A 22,302-nucleotide genomic window follows, 5' to 3' on the forward strand; every position below is an offset into this window, starting at 1 on the left:
TATGTAGGAATGGTGACACACAAACTCACATCATTCTGCTGCAAAAGCTAGCAATATATATTCTGTTAAGTCTGCTCAATACATTCCATAATGAAAAACAGAATGAAAAATTTTCAGCAAAATTGCAGAATAAGGATTGTGATATGCATGTAAAATAAGATATTTAAATGTCTTAGTTCCCAAGTAGTTACTGTAAAAGTGACTTGTATTTCCGAATTTATGAGCAGGTTATACAAAGATTTACAAAGCCCTTTAAAAAATGTTCATTTACATTGCTCGCATCAAATCACTGATGAGGGAACACAAAATATGTAAGGACAAGTTGTGATGTGCTCTTTATTCTGAAAAGCTGAATCACCTTTTGATTAGGAACTTGGCATCTATACCAGCACAGGGTTTATGTGAGACAAAGAATAAGAAGACTTCTTGACACAAAAGTGGAGTTGTCTTCACTTTGGGATCTAGCCCGTTCGTATGAAGAAGGGTCCCATCAAGGGGAGTATATCTTAAGGAGGCAGAGCATATAGGGGCCTATCCTGGCGTCACTGGGGCAGAGTGGACCCCATGGCCTATGAAAACAGGTCACCGGCAGCCCGGAGGTGCTTTGCTCATGGTCAGATTTCTTTCTTTCTTCATAGTCTCTTAAAAGATACCAGTCACTTCATGATTTTGTCCTTTTTAAACTGTCTTTATATTAAAAAGATTAATTAATGGTACCTGTTATTTAAGGGTTTACTGTGTGCTAAGGCGCAATGCAAAGTTCTCTGCATATATTATCTTACTTAATTTTCACGACAGCCTTATCAAGTGGAAGCTATTAAAATCTCCATTGACAGAACTCAGGCTCAGAGAGGTCCTATAACTTTTCTGTGGATACACAGCTAGTAAGTAACAGAACCAGAACCCAAATCCACATGAACCGTTCCCAAGCCCCTCCTCTTAAGCACTCGACTATGCTGCCTCCTAAATTACTGTTTAATTGTTTTAGCATGTATGTATATAGTAGAATAGGTGAAAATTAAATTTTGTTCTGTGATAAAGATAATATCTGCATACCTGTCACGTACGATTGAATTGTCATAGAAACAGATGCAGTAATAACCATGTCAGCGATATATCAATAATAAAATGTCACTTTTTTATTCAGGAACATTTGAATTATAGCTGATCTTGCCAAAATAAGAATACCAATTGCAGCAACAAAAAAACAGTTCAGAGAAAATCAATTTGTACTGTAGAGGATTTAAGAAAGTTGTAAACTACTTATTGAAACCGCCACGCTTCTTTTTAAAAGTTAAATTTATTTCCAGTTTTTGAGTAGACTGAATACTACGTATAGACATTGAGCACTGAAAAGCACTCACACAAAGTGAGTAGACGACTTGTGTGACCAGTATCGGCTCGTGGAAAAGTCTCAGAAAAGTTTAACACCCAGGATACGAGTGGGAAACATGTATGCACACTCTCGCACACCTGCAAATGAAGAAAAATACTCTCTCTGGAAATCACCTTTGGAAAGAGCCATTTACCTACAATTTTCTCCAAATAAATTACAGTTTTATCTTCAGTAAGTTAAACAGATTGTTCAACTATGTTTATTATTTTTCCTGGTAAAGTTTTTAAAAATTGACAACAGAAAGACCTAGTATATTTTACATACTTATTTATGCCTTATTCTATAACTTTTCTTAAATACTAAATGTTATGAATAGACAAAAGTAACGATGGTAGACAAGAAATTACACTCTTTGATATTGACCAAATAGATCATTTTCATGGTTTCCTGCCCCAAGACTTGTTAGTACGACACAGACACCACTTTGGTAATTGCAATAACCAAGTTCACTGTACCAGAGTGTTAAAGATCCAAATATTTGTTTAGTGTAAAATATATTTGTGTCCTGATTTTCATTTACTGATGTGAAGAACTGTCTCTGATAGCTTAGTTCCCAAATCAGGGTACTAAAATATACCTGATTTTTTTTTTTTTAATTTAGGAAATCATAAGATAATGTGGTGTTGCTTATGTCATTCACTGAACGCAAACGAGTGAAAATCTGAAGGAGACATGTGTCACTCCACGTTTATGTTATGGTCCAGTAAATGAAATTACGCCACATGCAAAGACTACCGCAAAGATCATGTATCACACGCCAAACAGTAGTCATCTCTTTCGTAGGCTGTGTGCACACCAGCCTCAGTGAGCCTGCTGTCTGCATTCTGCCTGCTACACTGTTACTTCTGTTATGTAGATGTCATCTACAGTAAGGCATGAAATTCTAAACTGAAAGAAAATACCAAATATTATTCTCCCAGTTGTCTGTACAAAGTTCTGCAGCTTATCCTGGCACTTTTTCAGCACTGCTGACTTGAAAAAGTGTGGTTTATCTCAAAGCACCTTTTCCATAAAATCCAGATATTTTTCTGGGCAGACTTAAATGAGGAAGAATATTATTTCGCTCTTTTGGAATGTCTTGGCATAAATAGTGCTCCAAACTGAAGTATGATATTTTGCTTGGGTAGGTGCATGCAAGAAGCAATGTATTGTATAGATCATTTTTTCACCAAATTTCCAATCTACTAAAAGAATAAAATGTGCAAACTTTCGAAAACAATTTATTTGAAGCACGTTTTCAAAAATGTGCTGCCAGTTTTAGGGGAGCAAAAGCTCTTTCAAACACGTGTGCACACGCGTGTGTTCACACACACACACATACACACACATACGCACACACATACACCGTTTTTCTTTACTGGCACAACCTAGTTGTTAAAACTCACTTGCTAGTTGTTATATTTCAAATTAATTGACCCCCCTAAATAGGATAAAATATTTGCAATGTTTTATCTAATCTTAGAATGAGAATTCTGAGGTGAGAGAGGACATGTTTTTAAGGGGCCTGAGTAAATTGTTTTACAGGGTTTAAAATTATGTCGGTGTCATAATCCTTTATGACAGGGTAATCAGTAATAAAACAGTACAGTGCATATCAGTTAAGGAACATCAAATCAATGGGTATGCGGCTTGCACACTGATTTAAACAGTTGCTAATTGGAATAAATGGATTTAATATGTACTTATTTGCAGACTGTAGCTTTTCTGTCATCCTACAGAAATTGGTACATGAATAATCTAAGAAAGATACCTACTTATAACTTTAATGAGATACTAACGTGAATCATTTTTTAAGTCTGTATTATAAAGTATTACGAAACACACAATGCTAGATAAAAACTTGTCCTCGCCTCTGAGGACTTTGCAGTGTTCACCGTGGTGAAGGATATGTCTGTATTTCATTATGGACTCATCTGATTGAATTACCCTCTTTCAGAGATGGGCCCCTAAGATCTTCGTGCAGTAATTAAACGGAGAAATATTTCTAGCGTTCTAGGTTCTGTGTTCTTTGCCCGTGTCTAGGATATCCCCAGGGGTGAAATCAACAGCCCAGTGAAAATGCTGTCCTATTTAATGTGCTCCAACCAAGCACATTGTTCACAGCAGAAACAGCATGAATAGATCACAACTACACAGGTCAGCAACTGTGTACACCCAGTCAAACTGTTGGTATATTTTCCCTTGTGAGCTGCCTAATGTAGATATAACCAACTTGGTTTGCCTTTGTTTCTTCTCTGTGTTTTGAAGAATCGGTTTGACAGTGAAAGGAAAGCAAAGTTGGAACTAATCTTATTCCGTAAAAACCTCCAAATACCCCAGTTCCTCCCCCAGACAGGCACATATACTCCTCTGACCTCTGTTTTAAAGGAGCAGCCTTGTTTGGAATTATCACTCAGCAAATAGTTCTTATACAACAGACGTCAACTGAAATGCTTCTGGTCTTTGATTTTTCAAACTCACTTGTTTTGATTTTTCCTGGTTTTATCCCTCACTTTTAATATCCTGCCGATCGGTTTTCCAAACTTGGGATTTTTAGAACAAGTTACAGCAGTTCTCATTATAAAGGTTTCTTAACTACGTAAAGTACCCTCCTTTTTGAGGCTGTGTCCACAGATTAATACTTCAAGTTGTTTGGATTTTAATCTTACTTCCCAGTTTCTCCCTTTAATTGGCAATGTTGAATTAAGGATTTCCACATTTTTTTGTCTTATTTTCTCATTCAAGTAAATTCATTGCCCAATCCAAGGACAGGTGTGTTTCTCGTCTGTCTTACCCAGGTACCCAGTTCTGTCTCTGCTGAGTTGTATAGAGAGCTTGTTTATTAAGTGTACGGACTTTGGGCTCAGACCACCTGGTTGGAATTTGGGCCACTTGCTAGCATTTTGATCTTGAGGAAGTTATTTAATTTCCTGTGCCTCAAGTTTCTTCATTTGGGAAGTAGGGAAGATAATAAAAGTACCTATTGCCCCATAGAGTGGTGAGAATTAAATGAACCAGTTCATATAAAATGCTTAGCATAGTTTTTCAGCACATAGTAACAGTCAGTAAATGCTAGTGATTGTTAATACCGCTGTATATAATTAGGATAGATGGATTGGGCGAGGGGAGAGGCACAGGTGGATGAAGGCGAGGGGAAGGATATTGTAAATGAGGTATTGCTCGCATATGCTTCTTTCCCCAAAGGTAGCCTCTCTATCATTCGTAGAATTTCTTCGAAAGCTGCAAACGCATGTAGGACATAGTGTTACCGAACCCAGGTCCAGCTGCTTGCGGCTCTACAGCCAGTTCTTGAGACAAGTGTTGGTAGGAAACGAAAGCTTGCTTTATTTCGGAGGCTGGCAGCCGGGGCAGAGGGTGGACTCCCGTCTGAGAACCAACGCCCGATGGCTGCTCAGGGGGCGGGGCTTTTAAAGGGGAGTTTCAGGGGTGCACAGGCGGAGGCCGGGAGCGGAGCAGCGTAGTCAGTTCTGACAGTCGTCTTGAAATCGGGGATGTGATGGTCTGCTCGGCGTCACCTTGCTTGTTTTAAGAACAGTTAACCTTTAGTTCCAGGTTTGTTCCCATTGCTTTGAGGCCAGTTCTCGGAATTGTGTGACGTGGGGTAGCTTATGTCGTGGCTTCAGTGTGGTCGTCATGCAGCCATCCTCCTCCACCTCGTGGAGGGTGTTGGTATCTACAAGACAGCTCACAGGACACGGCTCGGAATATGATCTGTAGCCCTGGAGGAGGACCTAAAGGTCCTTGACTTTGCTGAATGACCCAACTGTCATTATTTGCTCTCCTCGGACTGTTTTCCTCTGTTTCTGCATTTTCTCACTTCTCTGATTAAACTTATTTTTGGGCTAAAGTTTTTCCACAGACAAAAGGCGGGCTGAGGACCTGGGGACAAGGACCGCAGGGTCCTGCTCCGTTTCAGTAGGAGCGCCGTAATAAGCACGTTTCATCAGTTTCTTCGGCAGATGTTCAGAATCCCTTATGAGCCAGGAGGTGGGAACACAGTGATTAGCGTGGCCATAGAGTCTGCGTTTCTAATGGGGAAGATTTACACATCAAGTCGCACGTGTCTATGTATTGTTAAAGCCTGTGTTTTCCTGGAGTCTCTTAACTGAAATGAATTGAGCACGGCTAGTTCTGGATTTTTTTCTCTTCTCTTTTACATTTACCCTGGTGTTTATAGTCCTAGACTTCACCCATGAGACGTATTCGGGGGAAAAACAGGAAGAATCAGTTAACTAGAGGACAGAGAGGGAGCAGGGCTGCCCATAATTTTGATAGATAAGCAGGTGAGGCACCAGCACGTAGGTAGAGTTTTCAGAAAGATGCTGTCCTCCCTACTCTCCACATTGGGAGTGAAAAACAGTGCGAGAAGACTCCCTGTGGGCAAGCGCCTTCCCAGGGGCCGTAGGATCCACGCCCTTTACTCAGCCGTACAGACAAGAGTGAATCCATTTGTGTCCACATCCCCGCGCATCTTCCCCAAAAGTAAAGGGGGGCAAGGACGGTAAACAGGGGCCTTGAAAAGAGAAAGAATTCTCTTTAAAAAGAAGCACCTAGAGGGGAGTGTGTGAAGAGGATACAGTACTAGTCATTTGCTTTGGTGATATTGGAGGTTTGTGAGCTGATCGTAGAATAAAAATTCTTTTGAGGAGCCAGACCTTTCTCCACATCTCAGATTTCACTGAGCCTTTGCCCACCTGTACCAGCAATTAGACCAAGGACTTCCAGTGCACGGGCTCGAAACTGGCACCGTTGTTTCATTTGTTGTGTTCTGGGATGACGGTGTTTCGGAATGTATTTTGAAAGAGAGACGATGAAGGCCAAGATGAGCCCTAGCATTTGAAGACACTCGCCTGCCTTCTGCCACGTAAGGTGGATCCACTTGGTACTTTCCCAAGGAAGCCTTGTAGAAGACGTCAAAAAGACGGTGGTACTACCCTATGGCTTTTGGGAACAAGTATCTGCTGAGATTCATGTTAGGTCAGGAAAGATTGCACAGTACTTCTGAGCTTCTTTCATTCATTTCTTCTACTGAAGAAAAATTTTTGTTTCTAAATGTCTAAGAAGAGGCATTATGACACAGTGGTTAGGAGCAAGCTCCAGAGCCAGACAGCCTAGACAGCTAGCTCGTGACCTTGTACAAACTGCCTCTCTCCTCCTCTCTTCATCTGTATTTACTGTATCAACTGTATTTACATCATAGGGTTGTGAAGATTAAATGAGAGAATGATATAAAGCACTTAGAGCTAGAAATTTGGGACTCAAAAATACATCCGCCAGGTGTTTGTAATCTGCAAGTTATGGAAGCAGAGCTCCTGAAATGCTAGAATCATAAACAGCGCTCTATGAGTGTGTGTGCATTTTTTTCGGGGGGCGAGGGCAGAGAATCCGTAAGTCTCACCACTTGTCTCAGAGATCTGAGACCCCAGAAAGATTAAGAACCGCTGTCTTATAGGAAACACGGTAACACTCACCTCCTGTACCCCACAGGGGTCTTCTTAAAAGGTAAATAAGCAAGAGGGAGGAGATATGGGGATGTATGTATATGTATAGCTGATTCACTTTGCTATGAAGCAGAAACTAACACACCATCGTAAAGCAATTATGCTCCAATAAAAATGTTTTAAAAAAAAGATAAATAATTGAAACTCCAGGGAAAGTGTTTTATGAATACAACATTTTACTGGAGAACGGCTTTTTAAAGGGCTCCATTTTATATGTCTAGAGCTCATATTTATAAGAGTTTTCTTCTATAAAACAAATTTAAAACTTCTTAGTAGATCTAATAGGAACGACTTTCCTTTAGCGTCAGAACACAGTTGTTCGTTTTCAAAGTGATTTTTTTGCAACTTAATGTGCATTTCAGCAATTGATAGGTGTATTAATTTTTAAAATATACTGTATTATTTTTTACAAGTATTGTTTCTAATGGCTTTTTACAACATACCTGCATTTTTCTGATGATTTCCTGTAGTGGCTTATATAATGATGTTTTCATTGTTGCAATTATTATCTTTAATAATTATTTGAACCTCATATATGGACATCTTCTTTTAACTTCTTCATTATTTAGAGCCAGGCTTTTGTGGTATTGTCGGAAATTTTACTCTAGGCAGCCAAAATATAGGTGGAGGTTCCCCCGCTTCTCTCTTAGTCTTAAGCTATCAGCCTCAACTATTCCCGATGATATACAATGCAAATGACACATCTTTGTATTTTTTTCTTCAGTACAGATATTTTTCTTATGGTTAGTTTTAAAACTTTTTGCAAAATGTGTTTTAAATATTTTTAATATTTAAAGCTTTATGTAAAATTTGACCTGCTATATATTTTAAACGTGTTTTCTAATTTCAGCTCCACTTTCCAAATTCTCTTGGCCCAGTGACAAACCTACCTTTACCTATAATCCACTGTTTTGCATAATTGATTCTGTTTGCTAAAATAATGGGATTGGCTGGATTCTAATTTATTCCTCCTTTAAAACTACTAATCCAGATCAGGATTAATTACATTCCTTATTTTGGCTGTGTTAACTGAAGTGGACCTGATGTAAAAGCCAAAGGCTTATACTCCAGCTCTGATCGGTGTTATTAATTTTCATAAACTAAGAATTCCCTCAGAAATACTACCCTAGCTGAACCAGAAACTCCACAGTGTTTAAAGGCACGTTGTTTATCCTCCGTATTAAATGAGCTCTTTGGGACTACTGGAATATATAATGTTTGGAGGGAATTATTAAGAAGGTATATGAATGATGTTATACAGTAATACATTTTTATTTTAATGTTTGAAAAGAATTATTTTTATGAAACTGTAATTTCAGGCTAGTGCCTGACACTGTTTCTCCTCCCCCTTAATTTCTCCTGCAATATATTGTCAGTTAGCCATAAACGTGCTTATTTTTATATGCAATTCAGAAGCCTCTGATGGAATCCTGTGGCAAAGTGAGGCATCCTTGTATATACACGGCACAGATGGGTCTAAACCATTTATGGTTTTGTTTACCCACGTGACGGAACTACCAGACTTGAGTAGCTCAACTGAAAGTTATAGTTTAAATCATTCTGTTAAAAGTTCTGCGACCACTTGCATATGTCAGTAATGAAAGATAATCAACATAAGCATCTTTGAACAGCAATTTTAGACCATTAAAGATGTATGAAGTTGGGCAAGGCACGAAGACCTGAGGCTTATTGAGAATATACTAGGTCTCTCCAGTGAGTGAACGGAGAGAGATATTTATGCCTCTGTTCAGGAGGAAAGGTGTAGGCTAATTGTAACCTCATGAAAGATTAAATGGACAGGTACAGTAAAAGACTTCAGTCTTAATCCTGACTGTTCCATTAAAGCTTTTGTGAGAAACAGAGCCTATTCCTGTATGAACCCTGAAAAGAAACAACATCTTAGTCCGTATTCCTTAATGGACTACGTACGTGGTGCATCACTGTGCACGTGACATGTAGTCAAGGGCAACTGGGTAGTCATATTCTACAGAACTTGCACCTGCCTTTTTCATAATACTATATTAAATTGGCTCAAGGACTCTCAGTGTCCTTCTTTATTAACAAAGTTTGATTATTTGTAGATATGCAAGTAACTCAAGAGAGAAGGTGAATGAAGTAGAATTTCTGTGGGTTTATCTTGCAGATTGAAGAAAGCATCTGAACATACATAACTGGCTCCTCTGGGCCCTCTGTGTATTCTTTCTGACCTTCCACTGTGTGACCCTTATGAAACTACTTTGTTAAAAACAAACTGAAAAAAAGAGAATTATTTTCTCACCTACCCCCCCCCAAAAAAAACGTTGATTATTTGTAGATCTCATAGTTGTAAATTTCCAAAATTATTTAGTAATAAAGAATTGATTCCATTTGTTCTACTTAGCTATGCTTTCATATAATCTCGGGAAGGATCGGGGTGGGTCCATTCCAAATAATCTGCGAAAGGAAGTGTTAGTTTACCTGCATACTTTTCCTGAAAATGCTGAGCGTATCCTGGAATCGTGACTACATTTTCTAAAACGTGAATATATTGCATTTTTAGAGGATATGAAGTGCATCTCTGTTGTGTGATGTGAGTCTTATGTCAGCTGCAGCTACTCAATTTGCATGTAAATTCTGAAAATTTCCTTGTCCCATGTGACACTTCTGAAATGTCTGTCTGTTCTTTTTTCCTTTTTAATTTCTCAAGCTCACTATTTGGATAAGATAGTTAAAGGTACTGTATACTTGCTCTTTGTTGACATATCTCTATATAACCATGTATTAGCTTGCACTAGGTATGAAAATAGACTGTTTTCATGCATATTTTTGTAAATTATAAATCAGGCTTACATTATGTGAAATCCTTTGGATTTAAAGTATTGAGACTTGAATGTCTGTGTCTCATTTTTATAAGTTTGGGTTATCACAGATTTCATCCTATGTAAAAACATTAGTTTTCACTGGAACCAAAAACTGAAGATAACAGTAATTTGCTGTTTTTTGTTTTTGGGGTTTTTTTTTTTTTTGCTTTAAGATCTTCATTGTTGGCAATTCAGCTCATAAGCTTTAAATTCTAAATCAAAGAATCATGAACGCTCACTCTCTTATCACAGAATAAGAAATTGTCAATCTAAAGAAGATTCTGGTTAACGTATGTTGAGAGAGATCTCATTTATCCTCATATGGAAACTTCTTTGGCTTTTTCTCAGTGTTTCGAAATATATGTGATATCATAATTTAAGTTTTGTGATTTTCTAAAAAAACTACAAAATACTGTGCATTCTAGAAAACAAATGATAACACCGCTCAGCAGAAAACAGCAGATTCTTTGTCTTCAGTTATCGTAGAAATAAGTGAAAACCATATTTTTCAGAAGAGAAAATTCCCTTGCTCCTCAGATTACCTATTTTTTTATTCCTTGTTTGTGCTTTTCATTAGAATATGAAAATATTCATGACAATATCCAGGCTTTCATGTAATAACTTCTTGTGTGCATGCAGTCAGCTGCTGTACCTCTTTGTCAGTGGGGCAGTTAAACCCTTTTTTTTTTCATTAAAAACAAAACAGAAACATCCATAAGGAAAATTCACCTTTTAGGTATTGAATAATCCATAAATACAGATGGTAATTGTCTGAAAGAAAAGAAGCAGCGAAATTACTCTTCTCCTGACCTGATGGTATCCATAAGTGTAACTTCATCATACCCAGACACAAGAGACTGTCAAAATAGTCTTCTTTCTGTTACCGCTAATCTTAAGCGACAGAAAGTCTCTTTGAGATCTTTTCATTTCAAGTTCCACAGTGGAGGAGGGGAAGCCAAGATATGAATAATTCTTTTAATACAGACTTAAAATAAACATCCTTAAATGGATTGTTCCCTTAAATTTTGTCACCAAAACAAGAGTAGCATTCTAATTATAAGAAGCTGTAGAGCAAACCCCAACTGCTAGAGCAAGTATTTTTTTTACTACTATATATTTTATACCAAATTATATGTAATTCTTTCCAAAGAGATCTGATTAATAGCCAATTATTCTTGCCATTTTAGAGCATTTATATCCTCGTTTCTGTCAGTGTCGTGTCACGCTCATAGACAAGAGCACCAGAATCTCCCCGAGTGTCATCCTCATAAACAGATCATGTTGGCTGCATGCCAGTTATCATCTGTAGAAAGTGGCAGAATTTTTTTTTAATGTCATGTTAGGCTGAAACAATTATAGATTTTGGATATATTAAATTATTTTCATTGTTTCCCAAATTTTCCCTCCTTGCCCATAAAAGCAGACAAGATAGGATATAAAGGTAACAGCATAAAAGCTTTAGGGAGATTGTCACAAACTATCACTCTTCGCGCTCTGTCTTGAAGCACGTGACTACCGTGTTTTTGTTCGGTCTATCGATGTTTTACTGTGGTCCTTATGGTATTTCATTTTGTCCGTCCTAAGTAATCAAATATGCACAGCTATTACATTCGGTTGGAAATCCTGTCGGTCCTGTCCCATCCGTATGCAGCCTGAATCCTAATGTTTGTTAGAATAGATGCTAAGCTGCTTCACTATTTCCTGGGCTTTGCTTATTCTGTGAAAAGGAATGTATTCTCGGCATAAAGTATAGTCATTAATACTGGCCTATACTTTGTGCAGTTATTTAATACACTGTAATTTCACATGAATATACGGCAACTCTGAGCCAGATAAAATTAATGTTCTCTTTTCAACATCACTCATAGCCTCATACCCGCTTTCATGCTTTTAAATTTAGAGGGAATTTTTGAAAGCAACAGGGCGCTTTTAAGAAGGCACGTCTAACCAGTGACCAGTATTGTTTACAACAGATTAAAAGTCTACTCTAGGGCTTCTGAAATGATCTTGTTGTGACGCTTTTTTCACACCGTACAATCAACCTTGTTGCTTTGCTAAAGGAAAAAAATTTAGTTTTTTTAAGTTAATTTTGTCTGGCCTGCAGCAATTTAGTGGATCATTGCAGATATTTCTGTCCTGCACAGGTAAGTGGTGTCTCAAGGGTCAGGCCAATCAAAGATGCCACTTGGATAAGAATGAGATTCCTTAGATAATGTTGCTGTTTCTATCCATGTGCAATTACAGTATTTGTGCTGTTTCGAAAGGCCTGTTCCCACTAAGTGTCCCTCGTGTGTTTATTTGAGGTGTAAAAACTTTCAATACTCAAATCACTTCTGTTGTCCTTCTTTGTCTCTTTTGACAGAGGGGTGCCCCGGTCTGTGCAACAGCAATGGAAGATGCACACTGGACCAAAACGGCTGGCATTGTGTTTGCCAGCCAGGGTGGAGGGGGGCAGGATGTGACGTGGCCATGGAGACCCTCTGCACAGACAGCAAGGACAATGAGGGAGGTAAGAGGGGCTGAGCAGGAAAGCAAGCTTGTGCCACGACTCAGGTTTACGAGCTCTCGCGGATACCTGGTTCTCTGTTGCCCAAAAAAAAAAAAAAAAAAAAAATCCGATCCCCATAGATTAAATTTCTTGAAAACTGTATGAGTGCTGATAGGGTGATTTTGCTCCCTATTTTCCCTGAGACAAATGCAAGATTATTATCACTCAGGGAAAAGGCAAGGTAACCAAGCTACCGTATAATGTACGTTGTTCTCCATTCCTCGTCCTAATCTCCAGGTGACGGATTTCCTCGCTGCAGTTTTGGGAGCTCTAAAGCAGTATTTTAATAATGCAGCCTTCCAAAAGATGCAAGACAGTTCCCAAGCTCTTCTGTTGGAAGGCCTGGATGAAAAGGAAAAAAACAGGAACAGAAAGCAATCCCCTTGAAGCTGTACCTCCAGTGTCTTTTTATCCTTAACTTTACACCCTGTGAAAAGGATTATGATATTCCACCCCATATAAGCCCAGGGTTAAGAAATAATTATTTTCCCCATGGCACACATCCTCGTGCTAGTGTATTTCCGTTTCAGAGAATAGAGAAGTGAGAGTTAGTGTTTGTCTCCAGTGATGGAGGACTTGCCCCTGGAGCTGTTCAGTTTTGGTGTCCCTTTGGGACGGAGGGTTTTGGAAGGATTCCGTTTCTGTCTGGCCCTCTGTGGTCACCTGCTCTGTGGGTTGGTGTGTGTGTCCCTACCCCGCATTCATTCCACCCGCCCTTTGGGGAGCGTCCACGTGGGCAATACAGTGCTGGTTAAAAGTGCAGGTTTAGAGTCAGATCTTGCCTCCAGCTCGTACTGCTTGTGTGGCCTTAGATGAGGTTCTTATCCCTTTACGTGTCAAGTGCTTCATGTATAAAAGGGTGATAAAGAGGTTTCTGGAAGGATTAAGTGAGAGAATGTGTGTAAAGTACTTAGTGTATTGCCAGGGATATATTATATTATATTGTAAGTAGCAGCTATTATTATCCTATTTTCCTTCTTTTGCTTTCGAAAGTGCTCCCCTTGACTGGGTGAAGTTCAGAGAAGGTTGTCAGAGAAGGTTGAATGGCCTTTTCCTTTCCAAAGAGAGTGGACCTAACTTCAGGCAGGCCTCGGAGATACTGCGGGTCCGGTTCCAGACCACTGCAGTAAAGCAAGTACCAGAATAAAGCAAGTCACACTAATTTTGGGGTTTCCCAGTACATATCAAAGTTATGTTTACCCTACACTGTTAAGTTACCCTATACTGTAGTCTGTTAAGTGGGCAATAGCCTTATGTCTAAAAAACAATGTACATATAAAAATATCGCTAAAAAATGTTAACCGTCATCTGAGCCTTAAGCAAGTTGTAGTCGTAACATCAAAGTCGTAACATCAAACATCAAAAAAAATCATAGATCACCATCACAGATATAATAATGAAAAAGTTTGAAATATCACGAGAATTACCAAAATGTGACACAGAGACACAAGGTGAGCAAATGCTGTTGGAAAAACGGCGCCCTGGTCTTGCTCCGTGCAGAGTTGCCACAAACCTTCAGTGTATGAAAAATGCAATATCTTTGAAGCACAATAAAGGGAAACAGTAAAAACAAGGCCTGCCCTGTACTGTTCTCTTGGAAGCAGAGTGCCAGAACCAACCGTCAGCTCTCCCCATTGCCCCCAGCACACACACACACACACACACACACACACACACGCACGCACTACAGTCATTCTGAAACCAAACGTTTTTTGTGTCTCATCTTCCTAAGCGTTGCAATTCTCCCCTTTCATTCTAGCACATTGTTCACTATTTTCCCTGTTTTCTTTTAACCTGGACTCTTGAGAAACTTGAGCCACTAGTTCTGAGCTGAAGCCTCCTTTGCTGTCTGCTCCCGATAGATTTAGGTGGTCCTTAGCCCTCGCAGCCTCTCCTGCCTAATAATATGGAGTTGCCCCGATTCCTCCTCACCGAGCCCATGTGCCTGTCTTAGAAACCACAGCATCAGTCCTCTCTGACCCCCAGCCCAGATGGCAACTTTCCTCCTTACTTTCCCCCAAGAAGCCCCTACCCCATTGTTTTCTATTGCCCAGGGAGAAAGGAGAGCTTCCCTTCCTCCTTTTTTTTTTTAATTACTCTTTTATTTTTTTATTCTTTTGCCACACAGTATGAGGGATCTTAGTTCCCCGACCAGGGATCGAACCCATGCCCCCTGCAGTGGAAGCATGGAGTCCTAATCACTGGCCCACCAGGGAAGTCCCTTCCCTTCCTCCTCGATCAGATATTTCACACTTGTCTTCCAAAAGATTACTTTGAGGAGGTTACAGACTCTTGCAGAGGGAAGCAAACTGCAGGGCCAAGTCTGCAGAGACGCGCTGCCGAGTAATTGAGGGGCTAATCAACTCTTTAGTATTGTTATCAGCTAAGGAGGTTTCTCTCTTTCCTCAAAATTTATCAGCTGTGAATTGGCCTCGTTCCCCCTTTGTTTGTTCTTCTTAGCCCAAAGCCAGGCTATCTCTAGATTTGCCTCTCCAAGGGGAAATCTGAGCTGATAGAAGACCTCCTGTGGATTCTCTACTTATCTCATATAATTTGTATTCCTGTCCCTAACCTAATTTTGTTGATCTTCTGAGAAGGAATCTCAGTGCCAGCTTTATTATATCCTGAGATTGTAACCTGGGTGCCTTATAACCCAAGCTAGAGGGTTCCTTGAACTTCAGCATGGGCTGTGTGTATACAGACAATATTTTCCACACCAAACCCCAACTCAAGACACATAATCTGGCAATTAAGGATATCATTATCATTATATGAGGACAATAAAACAATGTTTAAAATAAGGGCTATACTTGAAATTCTATGATACGTAGGAACTGTACCATTAGAGATCCATTGTCTAAACTAAGTTTGATGTCAAAATGGTGAATTAGTCAGAAAGTAGCTAAGTAATTTGATTGAACACATTAAGTAACTAAGGAGGAGGAGATGAAGAGGTTGATTTGGCCCAAATCAGAAATTAAACATATCATATGAATAGCTGCTAGCCTAGTCTGAGTAATTTTGTAGAACACAACTTTAAGAGCTTTGCAGAACACACACACACACACACACACACACACACACACACACACACACACACACACAGACAGATGCTTATTATTCCCAGAACTGAAAAAGATATATTTAAAAATTTTAGAAAGGACAGCCACATACGGTGAAATAAATATTTTTTTCTCACACCAAGCATCTTCCTTCCCCTCCAAAATATACCTTCCTTTACCAAATCCGCTTCACCCCGTCTCTACTGCCTAAGCCTAAAGATCCTCAGCCTCTGGATCTCACTAAATAAATAGGTGACCCGGGCTTCCCTGGTGGCGCAGTGGTTGAGAATCCGCCTGCCGATGCAGGGGACACGGTTCGAGCCCCGGTCCGGGAAGATCCCGCATGCCGCAGAACAACTAAGCCCTTGCGCCACAATTACTGAGCCTGTGCTCTAGAGTCCGCGAGGCTAGAGCCCGTGCTCCGCAACAAGAGAAGCCACCGCAATAAGTCTACGCACCGCAGCGAAGAGTAGCCCCCACTCGCCGCAACTAGAGAAAGCGCACGCGCAGCAACGAAGACCCAGCGCAGCCAGAAAATAAAGAAAAGGTGACCCTCTGTGCCTGTGGAGCCAACTTCTCCTTTATGTCTGTAACACGCCTGAGGGAAAGCAGCCTTCGAGGGGAATTGGCGACGAGGGCTAGCAGGGTGGGCTACCAGTCACATAGACCGGAGGGGCTTGTCTTCAGCTGCTCTCGAAACACCTGCACGGTCATAAGAAGTAAACCTCCTGTTCAGTTGGACCTTGGTTCTTTAAGGCTCCAATAAATAGCTGCTGCATACACAGACTCATTAGCTTTTCAGAACTAAGGCCATCTTTTGCCCACCATGAAGGCCTTGACAAAGAGCCCCCCTCTCCGTGGACTCAGCAAGGTGTCTCCCCCTTTGCTTCGCAGATCGGAGCTCCAGGTTTCACACAGAGGCACCTGGAGCAGACATCGGGCACAGGTGGGCTATGGGAGAGTCCATTTTTAAATCACACGGCGGACGCCAGAAACTTGTGGTCGCTGGACCAGAGAACTGTGGCGAACATCTCCACACAGGGCCTGTAGGCACTTTGGGAGCAAGGACAAATATCCTTTGCTCGCCGGAAAAGCTTTCCGAGCAAGTGGTGCACGCCGCGGGCCTCCGCTTGGCTTTTACATATTTCTTCTTCAGCCTTATCTTCACCTGCAAAGTCATCCTCCCTCTAGACTGAGCCAGGCCTTGCTCGTGTCCCAGAACTCACTCTGATGGTGAAGTCGCTGAGATCAGAGAAGAGACAGGCGAAGGACGGGAACTGGTCCCCATTGAATGCTGTGTGACCTGGAGTGCGGTTGACACAGCGGCCGCCCACCGCCCACCCTTAGCTTATATGACGGACAAGCTTGGCGAGAGCTGCCCCCAGGCGCACAGACAGTGGCAACAGAAATCTGGGTTGATCATCTGTCAACGCTGCTTGTTCTGTGCTGGCACCATTCTCTGGACGTCTCTCCCACCAGCTCGAGGTTTACATTCCTCTAGCATAACAGGCCCAGTGCAGGGAGGACACCTTTTTCAGTGGTTACATGAGACCTGGGCCTGGCCTGAGCCCGACTCTCATTGGCCTGAAGTAGGTCACCTGCCCTACAAGAAAACCGAAGTTCTGTCTCCGGAATAAAGGGGTAAGGATGGTGGGTAGGCAGAAAAACCGAGTCCACTATCGGAATAGAAATAGCCGTCGGTAGCGTTTAGTTTTAGTATAACCAGGTAGTATACTCCAATAACCATTTCACGTGGCTAGCAGAATTTTGTTAGTTTCAGAAGGAATCTTCTAGTCTCTCTCTCCTCCCTTCCCCCCCAAATTCCAGCCTTCTCACTTGAGAACAAGGAAACCAGTGCTGAGCCACTGACATGCTTTCCATGCCCTGACATGCTTTCCATGCCTGAGATTGACGAGGCAGCTCTCAGTTCTCCCAAACACTTCTGTACGCATCGTCAGTTTCACCTGGTCGCCCTACTACAAATCTCATTCAATAGGGGGTGTCTTGACTTTCAGTAGCTCCCCATATGGTGGTCCCACTGTAGAAGCATCAAAATGTGACAGCTTGCCAGAGACAACTCTGTTTTTCTAGAGACGCAAGGTGCTTATTAATGAGATGATTTCTCCAAAGTATATTGTCTCTGGCAGTGGCTACCATGCTGCTCTTGCCCTTCTCATTCGGGAGATCTAGTCAGAGTTTCCTCTGGCATCCGGCTTCCCTGTGTGGTCCTCCAGTGGATAGCTCCCCTGTGGGGACCAGAGGCATGGGCTGCAAGCCCTCTCCTGCAGGTTGCATGGTTGAGGGCTCCAGAATGACTTAAAGCCTCTTCCTAAATTTTGTGCAAGATGGTAGGGTGTCAAAGTACAAATCCTGCCAGGAAAGATGCATCTTACTTGTAAGTAGATAGAGTTATTCTTTGTCCTTCAGAGTTGTTACTTCGTGGGGCTGGATGTCAGGAAGATGTATCTAAAACAGGCTTTTTTTACATCTTCAGAGGTTGATAATTGTAGAGAAGGAAGCAGATTCAGCTGAGCTTATTTAGAAATTAAAAAGAAACCGTAATGAGAGAGAGAGAAAGGAAGGAAGAAAAATACAAACAAAAGATTCAAACTGCAGGAGAAAGCAGGAGTGTGCTAGCTATGAAAATGAGGAGGGAAACACTGAATGAAAGTTTAATGTAAGCATCGGAATGAGTGTGACGAACGGACACAGCTGGTCTAAGTTTGGAGATTTTACCAGATGAAAGTAAGGAAATTCTTGAAAATAGATTTTTAAGAAGTCCTAGCAGGAGGATGAGACAATGGTGTTCTCCAAAGAACATACTGAAAAATAAAAGTTAAATAAAATACTAACAGAAATAGGAAGAGAGGGGGGGGAAATGGTTTAAAAAAAAGAAGAAGAGAGAGGGAGGGCGGGAGGGAAGGGAGGAAATTACAAGAGTTCCTAAGTACTTCTTAAAAAGAATCCGGATATCAGAATATAGAATGGCACTCAGTCTCAGAGCCTTAAAATACATTAACCTGGCGGATGATTTGGGGCGGGGGGAATTACTATTCATTTGAAAGACTCTATGAGATCCTACTATAGGGAGAGATTCAGGTTACGCTGAACCCTTTTACCATCCACAGAAGTTGTAGCGCCCCGGGGATCCCCTTCTAGGCAGGAAAAGTCCAGCTTGTGTTCTCAGAAGCAAAGGGCCCCGGTAGCCTCCTGCTAGTACACAGGGAACATGGGGTTTGATCACTGTTTCTTGAATGAGTTTTAGAAGGAGAGGAAAATCACAGCCACACAGGCTGGAACTAAAAGTCTCCCCTGTATTTTACACCCATTGCCGTTAGCTGCCACCGCAAGCTTTAACAAAGGGCATCGCGCAGAACCTCTTTAGAAAGTGTCCCCTTTCTCCATGTTAAGAACCTCTGCATTCCTGGGGAGGGTTATTACTAGTAACTGTACACAAGTGCTACATTCTCGTTGTCAGGAGAAACCACTGTCAACAACTTAAAGAGTGCGTGTTTCTGCACCTCCTTCAGTGGATTTAGATGCACGTTTATGTTTTTAAACGTAAACGGGATAGGTACTGTTCTAAATTTGATTCTGCCAAAGAGGGTAACTTAGAGATTTTTTCATGTTAGAGATTTTTTCATGTCAGTACATATAGGCCTATCTCCTACTTTATAATAGGAACACAGTTGTCCTAATGAATTTTACCACTACTAATTAATAATTATTTAGTTGTTTCTCTTTTTTTTGCTCTTAGTATAAAGACAAATCTGTAGTGAATCTGTGTGTATCTGCGTATAAATCTTTGTGTAAATGTACAAATATTTCTTTGGGACAGATTTTTAGAAAGGAAATTGCTGGGTCACGGGGAATTTTAATTTTTAATTCTGGTAGCTACTGCCAAGTTGTCTTGCAAGCAAGTTTCACCACTGTACACTTCATCGGTAGGAAGGTGCTTATTTTCCCCATGTTCATAATCTGTACATAATCATTGCACATAAGCAAAATGGTCCAACGAAATGAAAAATATGAATTTTGTCTGCTGGGTGGAGATGACTCCATTTTTATTGTTTTAATTTGCATTTCCCCAGTTACTAGTTAGATTGATGATCTTTATATATGTTCCTTGATTGTTTGCATTTCTTCTTTTGCTAATTGCTTATTTATTTCTCTTGACCATTTTTTTCTATTGAGTTACTTGACTTTTTAATTTTTAGGAGTTCTTTGTATATTCTTCTTATCAGTTCTTTGAGAGGTGTGTTGCAGATATTTTATCCCAAGTTTTCATTATCTTTTAACTTTGTTTATGGTGTCTTTCATCATGTGGAAATTTTCAAGCGATAAACTTTTATAAGGTAAATGTTTATAAGGTTTAACTTTTCCTTCATGAATTCTGGGTTGTGTGTCTTTATAAGTACATACATAAGTTGTACTTACGTGTAGTATTTCCTATAATTTCTTCTAATACTTTTTGTAATTGTATGGATCGCTTAATGTCCAGTTCATCAAGAACATGTAAAGATACCTATTAGAGTAAAAATAGAAGCAGGAATTCAAGGATTAGCATAGTGTCTGAGGGCAGGAAAAAGGTGATGAAAGAAAATCAGCACGTGTCTCTGCTGTGCTTTTAAGACATCATTTTGACCTGTTTAGATCTCATAAACTCTAGGAACTGAATTGATTCTTCACTTCATTCAGCAAAATTATTGTATGCGTACTTGGTGCCAAGAAGTATGTGTCCTAAATTCTGGTGCTACAACAGTGAACTAGATTAGCCCTCAAGGAACTTCGTGAGACCATTGTCTGAGCTGATTGCTAAAGGAATTGAGGAGGGGAATAAGAGAGCAGGTGAGAAGTCTCCTGGCAGAGGAAATAGTAATCACAAAGGTCTTGTAAGCCAGGTTCAGGAGTTCTAACTACTCAGAAAGCAGCAGGGGCCAATTAAAGGAAGTATTTTAACTAGAGAAGTGAAATAATCACTTTGATTTCTACCAAGATTACTCAGATTTAAGTGTTGAGAATGAATAGCTAGGACAAGACTGGCGCCTGGGGAACCAAGCCTTTGTCGAGATCTTGTCAGGAAGTGACCATGGTGGTCTAAACGGTTGTTTCAGTGAAATGGAAAGAAACGGACTGATTCAAGAGATGTTTGGGGTTGGAGAAAAGGAAGATCTGGTCATTGAATAGGCGCAGAGAAAAAGGGAGAAGAGGAATCAAGGTTGACATTCAGGTTTCTGCTTTGAGAAACTGGGTGAGTGGATGGTGGAACCATTCCTTGAAGTAGGAAATGCAGAGGAAGCGAGCGTTCAGAGAAGATCCTATTTGTTGTGTTTTAGACGTGTTAAGTTTTCGATGCCCGTGTAATATCCAAGTGGAAATATCCAGAAGACCGGCTGTGGATTTGGAGTTCAGGAGAATGATCAGCCTGGAGTCATTAGCCTTGAAATGTTGTGAACATAGAGGGAATAAAGCCACCAAGAAAGCTCTGCTGTAGACAAACCAAGAAGATAGAGAAAACCAAACATGATCCCAATTCCGTAATAAATGAATTTCATGCATGGTACAGAATGGTGACTTAAAAGAGCAACAAAAGGTATACCCGTACACTTTGAAAATTCTAAAATCCACAGATAAAATACTGCATGAGAATTTCTACCTCTACCTCCAAGTTGAAGGCGGGGGAGGGGCTTCCAGATACTGTGGGCAAGGGCAGTGGGCATTAATTAGTTATCTTTTGAGTAAAGATGAAAATTCTTTCAAAGGAAATTCATGACTTTTTATCCAGTCAGTATGTCAAGGTTTTAAAAAACAAGTTAAAATATCCATAGCTGCTTAAAAGACAGAAGTAGATCAAAGCCAGCATAGAGGGTAAACTAGGAAAAGGTGGAGTCAGACATTTTAATTATCTAGCAAAATAGGCATTAAATTTGCCAGAAAAAAAATCAAGAAGGATTTAAAGACTATAAGGAAATAGGGCAGGGTAGAAACTTTAAAGCAAGAGTAGAGGTTGGCAAACTATTACCCCTGGGCCAAAGCTTATATTTGTAAATAAAGTTTTATTGAGACACAGTCACACCCACTCATTTACATATTGTCTCTGGCTGCTTTAGAGCTCTAAAGGCAGAGTTAAATACTTGTAGCAGGGACTGTATGGCCCACAAAGTCTAAAATATTTTTTATCTGGCCCTTTACGAAATAAGTTTGCCAGCCACTGTCACAAACCAATGAAATGGTTAAGAAAGATGAGAACATGTTTTGAAATGATAACAGAGCAATAACATGGAGGATTAAGTGGAAGGAAGCATATACTCTAGATTGTCTATATCAAAGTACCACTTACATTGCAAAGCCTAACCAGGAGAAAAGAGCGGCTCTTAACTGATCATTGGAGTTGTTATTCAGTGGGTTTTGAACAGTTCTGATTTTCTTTAGTTTTTTTACAATTAATTCTATTAGCTATGGCTTCCACACCAATCTCAATTTAAGCCGACCTAATATTCCTGAGACTAAAATGGAACGTTGATGATTTTGAGAAGCTCTTCCACAAAGTCACTTTTATTACCGTATACATTTGGGCAAGTGGGTAATCAGCTTAGTTGTACTAGATAGCCCTAGCCACGTGAGTATAGACAAAGAATGAAAAATGTTTTCTCGAGTTATAGGAAGCCAGATTCATAACCATCCGTCACTTGCTTGGGCAAGTTACTGATAAACTCTGCAGAAAAATAACAAACCGTGTGTCCCTGCAACTCGGCTGTTGAAAATGAGATTCTTTCTCTGATTGATGTTAGCAGAGAGGCTTGTAAAAATGCATTCCCAACTGATGAGTTCAGAAGGTGTCAATCTCATGCAGTTTTCTGACCTGCAGACTACATGCCAGATGCATGTTTGCTTTTTATAAACTAACAAAGATGAATGACGAAATTTGAGCATTCCTCTTTGGCCAACTGTACCA

General features: G+C 40.3%; 1 protein-coding gene across 8 annotated transcripts in view; it reads left to right on the plus strand.

Moving 5' to 3' along the window:
• TENM3 (teneurin transmembrane protein 3) overlaps positions 1–22,302 on the plus strand; it is a 450,345-nt gene that overhangs the window by 359,181 nt on the left and 68,862 nt on the right. For 7 of the 8 annotated variants that reach the window (XM_028481606.1, XM_055081143.1, XM_024115804.1 and 4 more), the window contains one exon: positions 12,100–12,246. In XM_028481606.1, coding sequence (XP_028337407.1) covers positions 12,100–12,246 — 147 coding nt within the window. Of the gene's footprint in view, positions 1–9,583; positions 9,611–12,099; positions 12,247–22,302 lie in introns of all 8 variants that reach the window. The other variant, XM_055081142.1, reaches the window with a different exon arrangement.

Source organism: Physeter macrocephalus, chromosome 20, assembly GCF_002837175.3.
Source record: "Physeter macrocephalus isolate SW-GA chromosome 20, ASM283717v5, whole genome shotgun sequence".
Lineage (NCBI taxonomy): Eukaryota > Metazoa > Chordata > Mammalia > Artiodactyla > Physeteridae > Physeter > Physeter macrocephalus.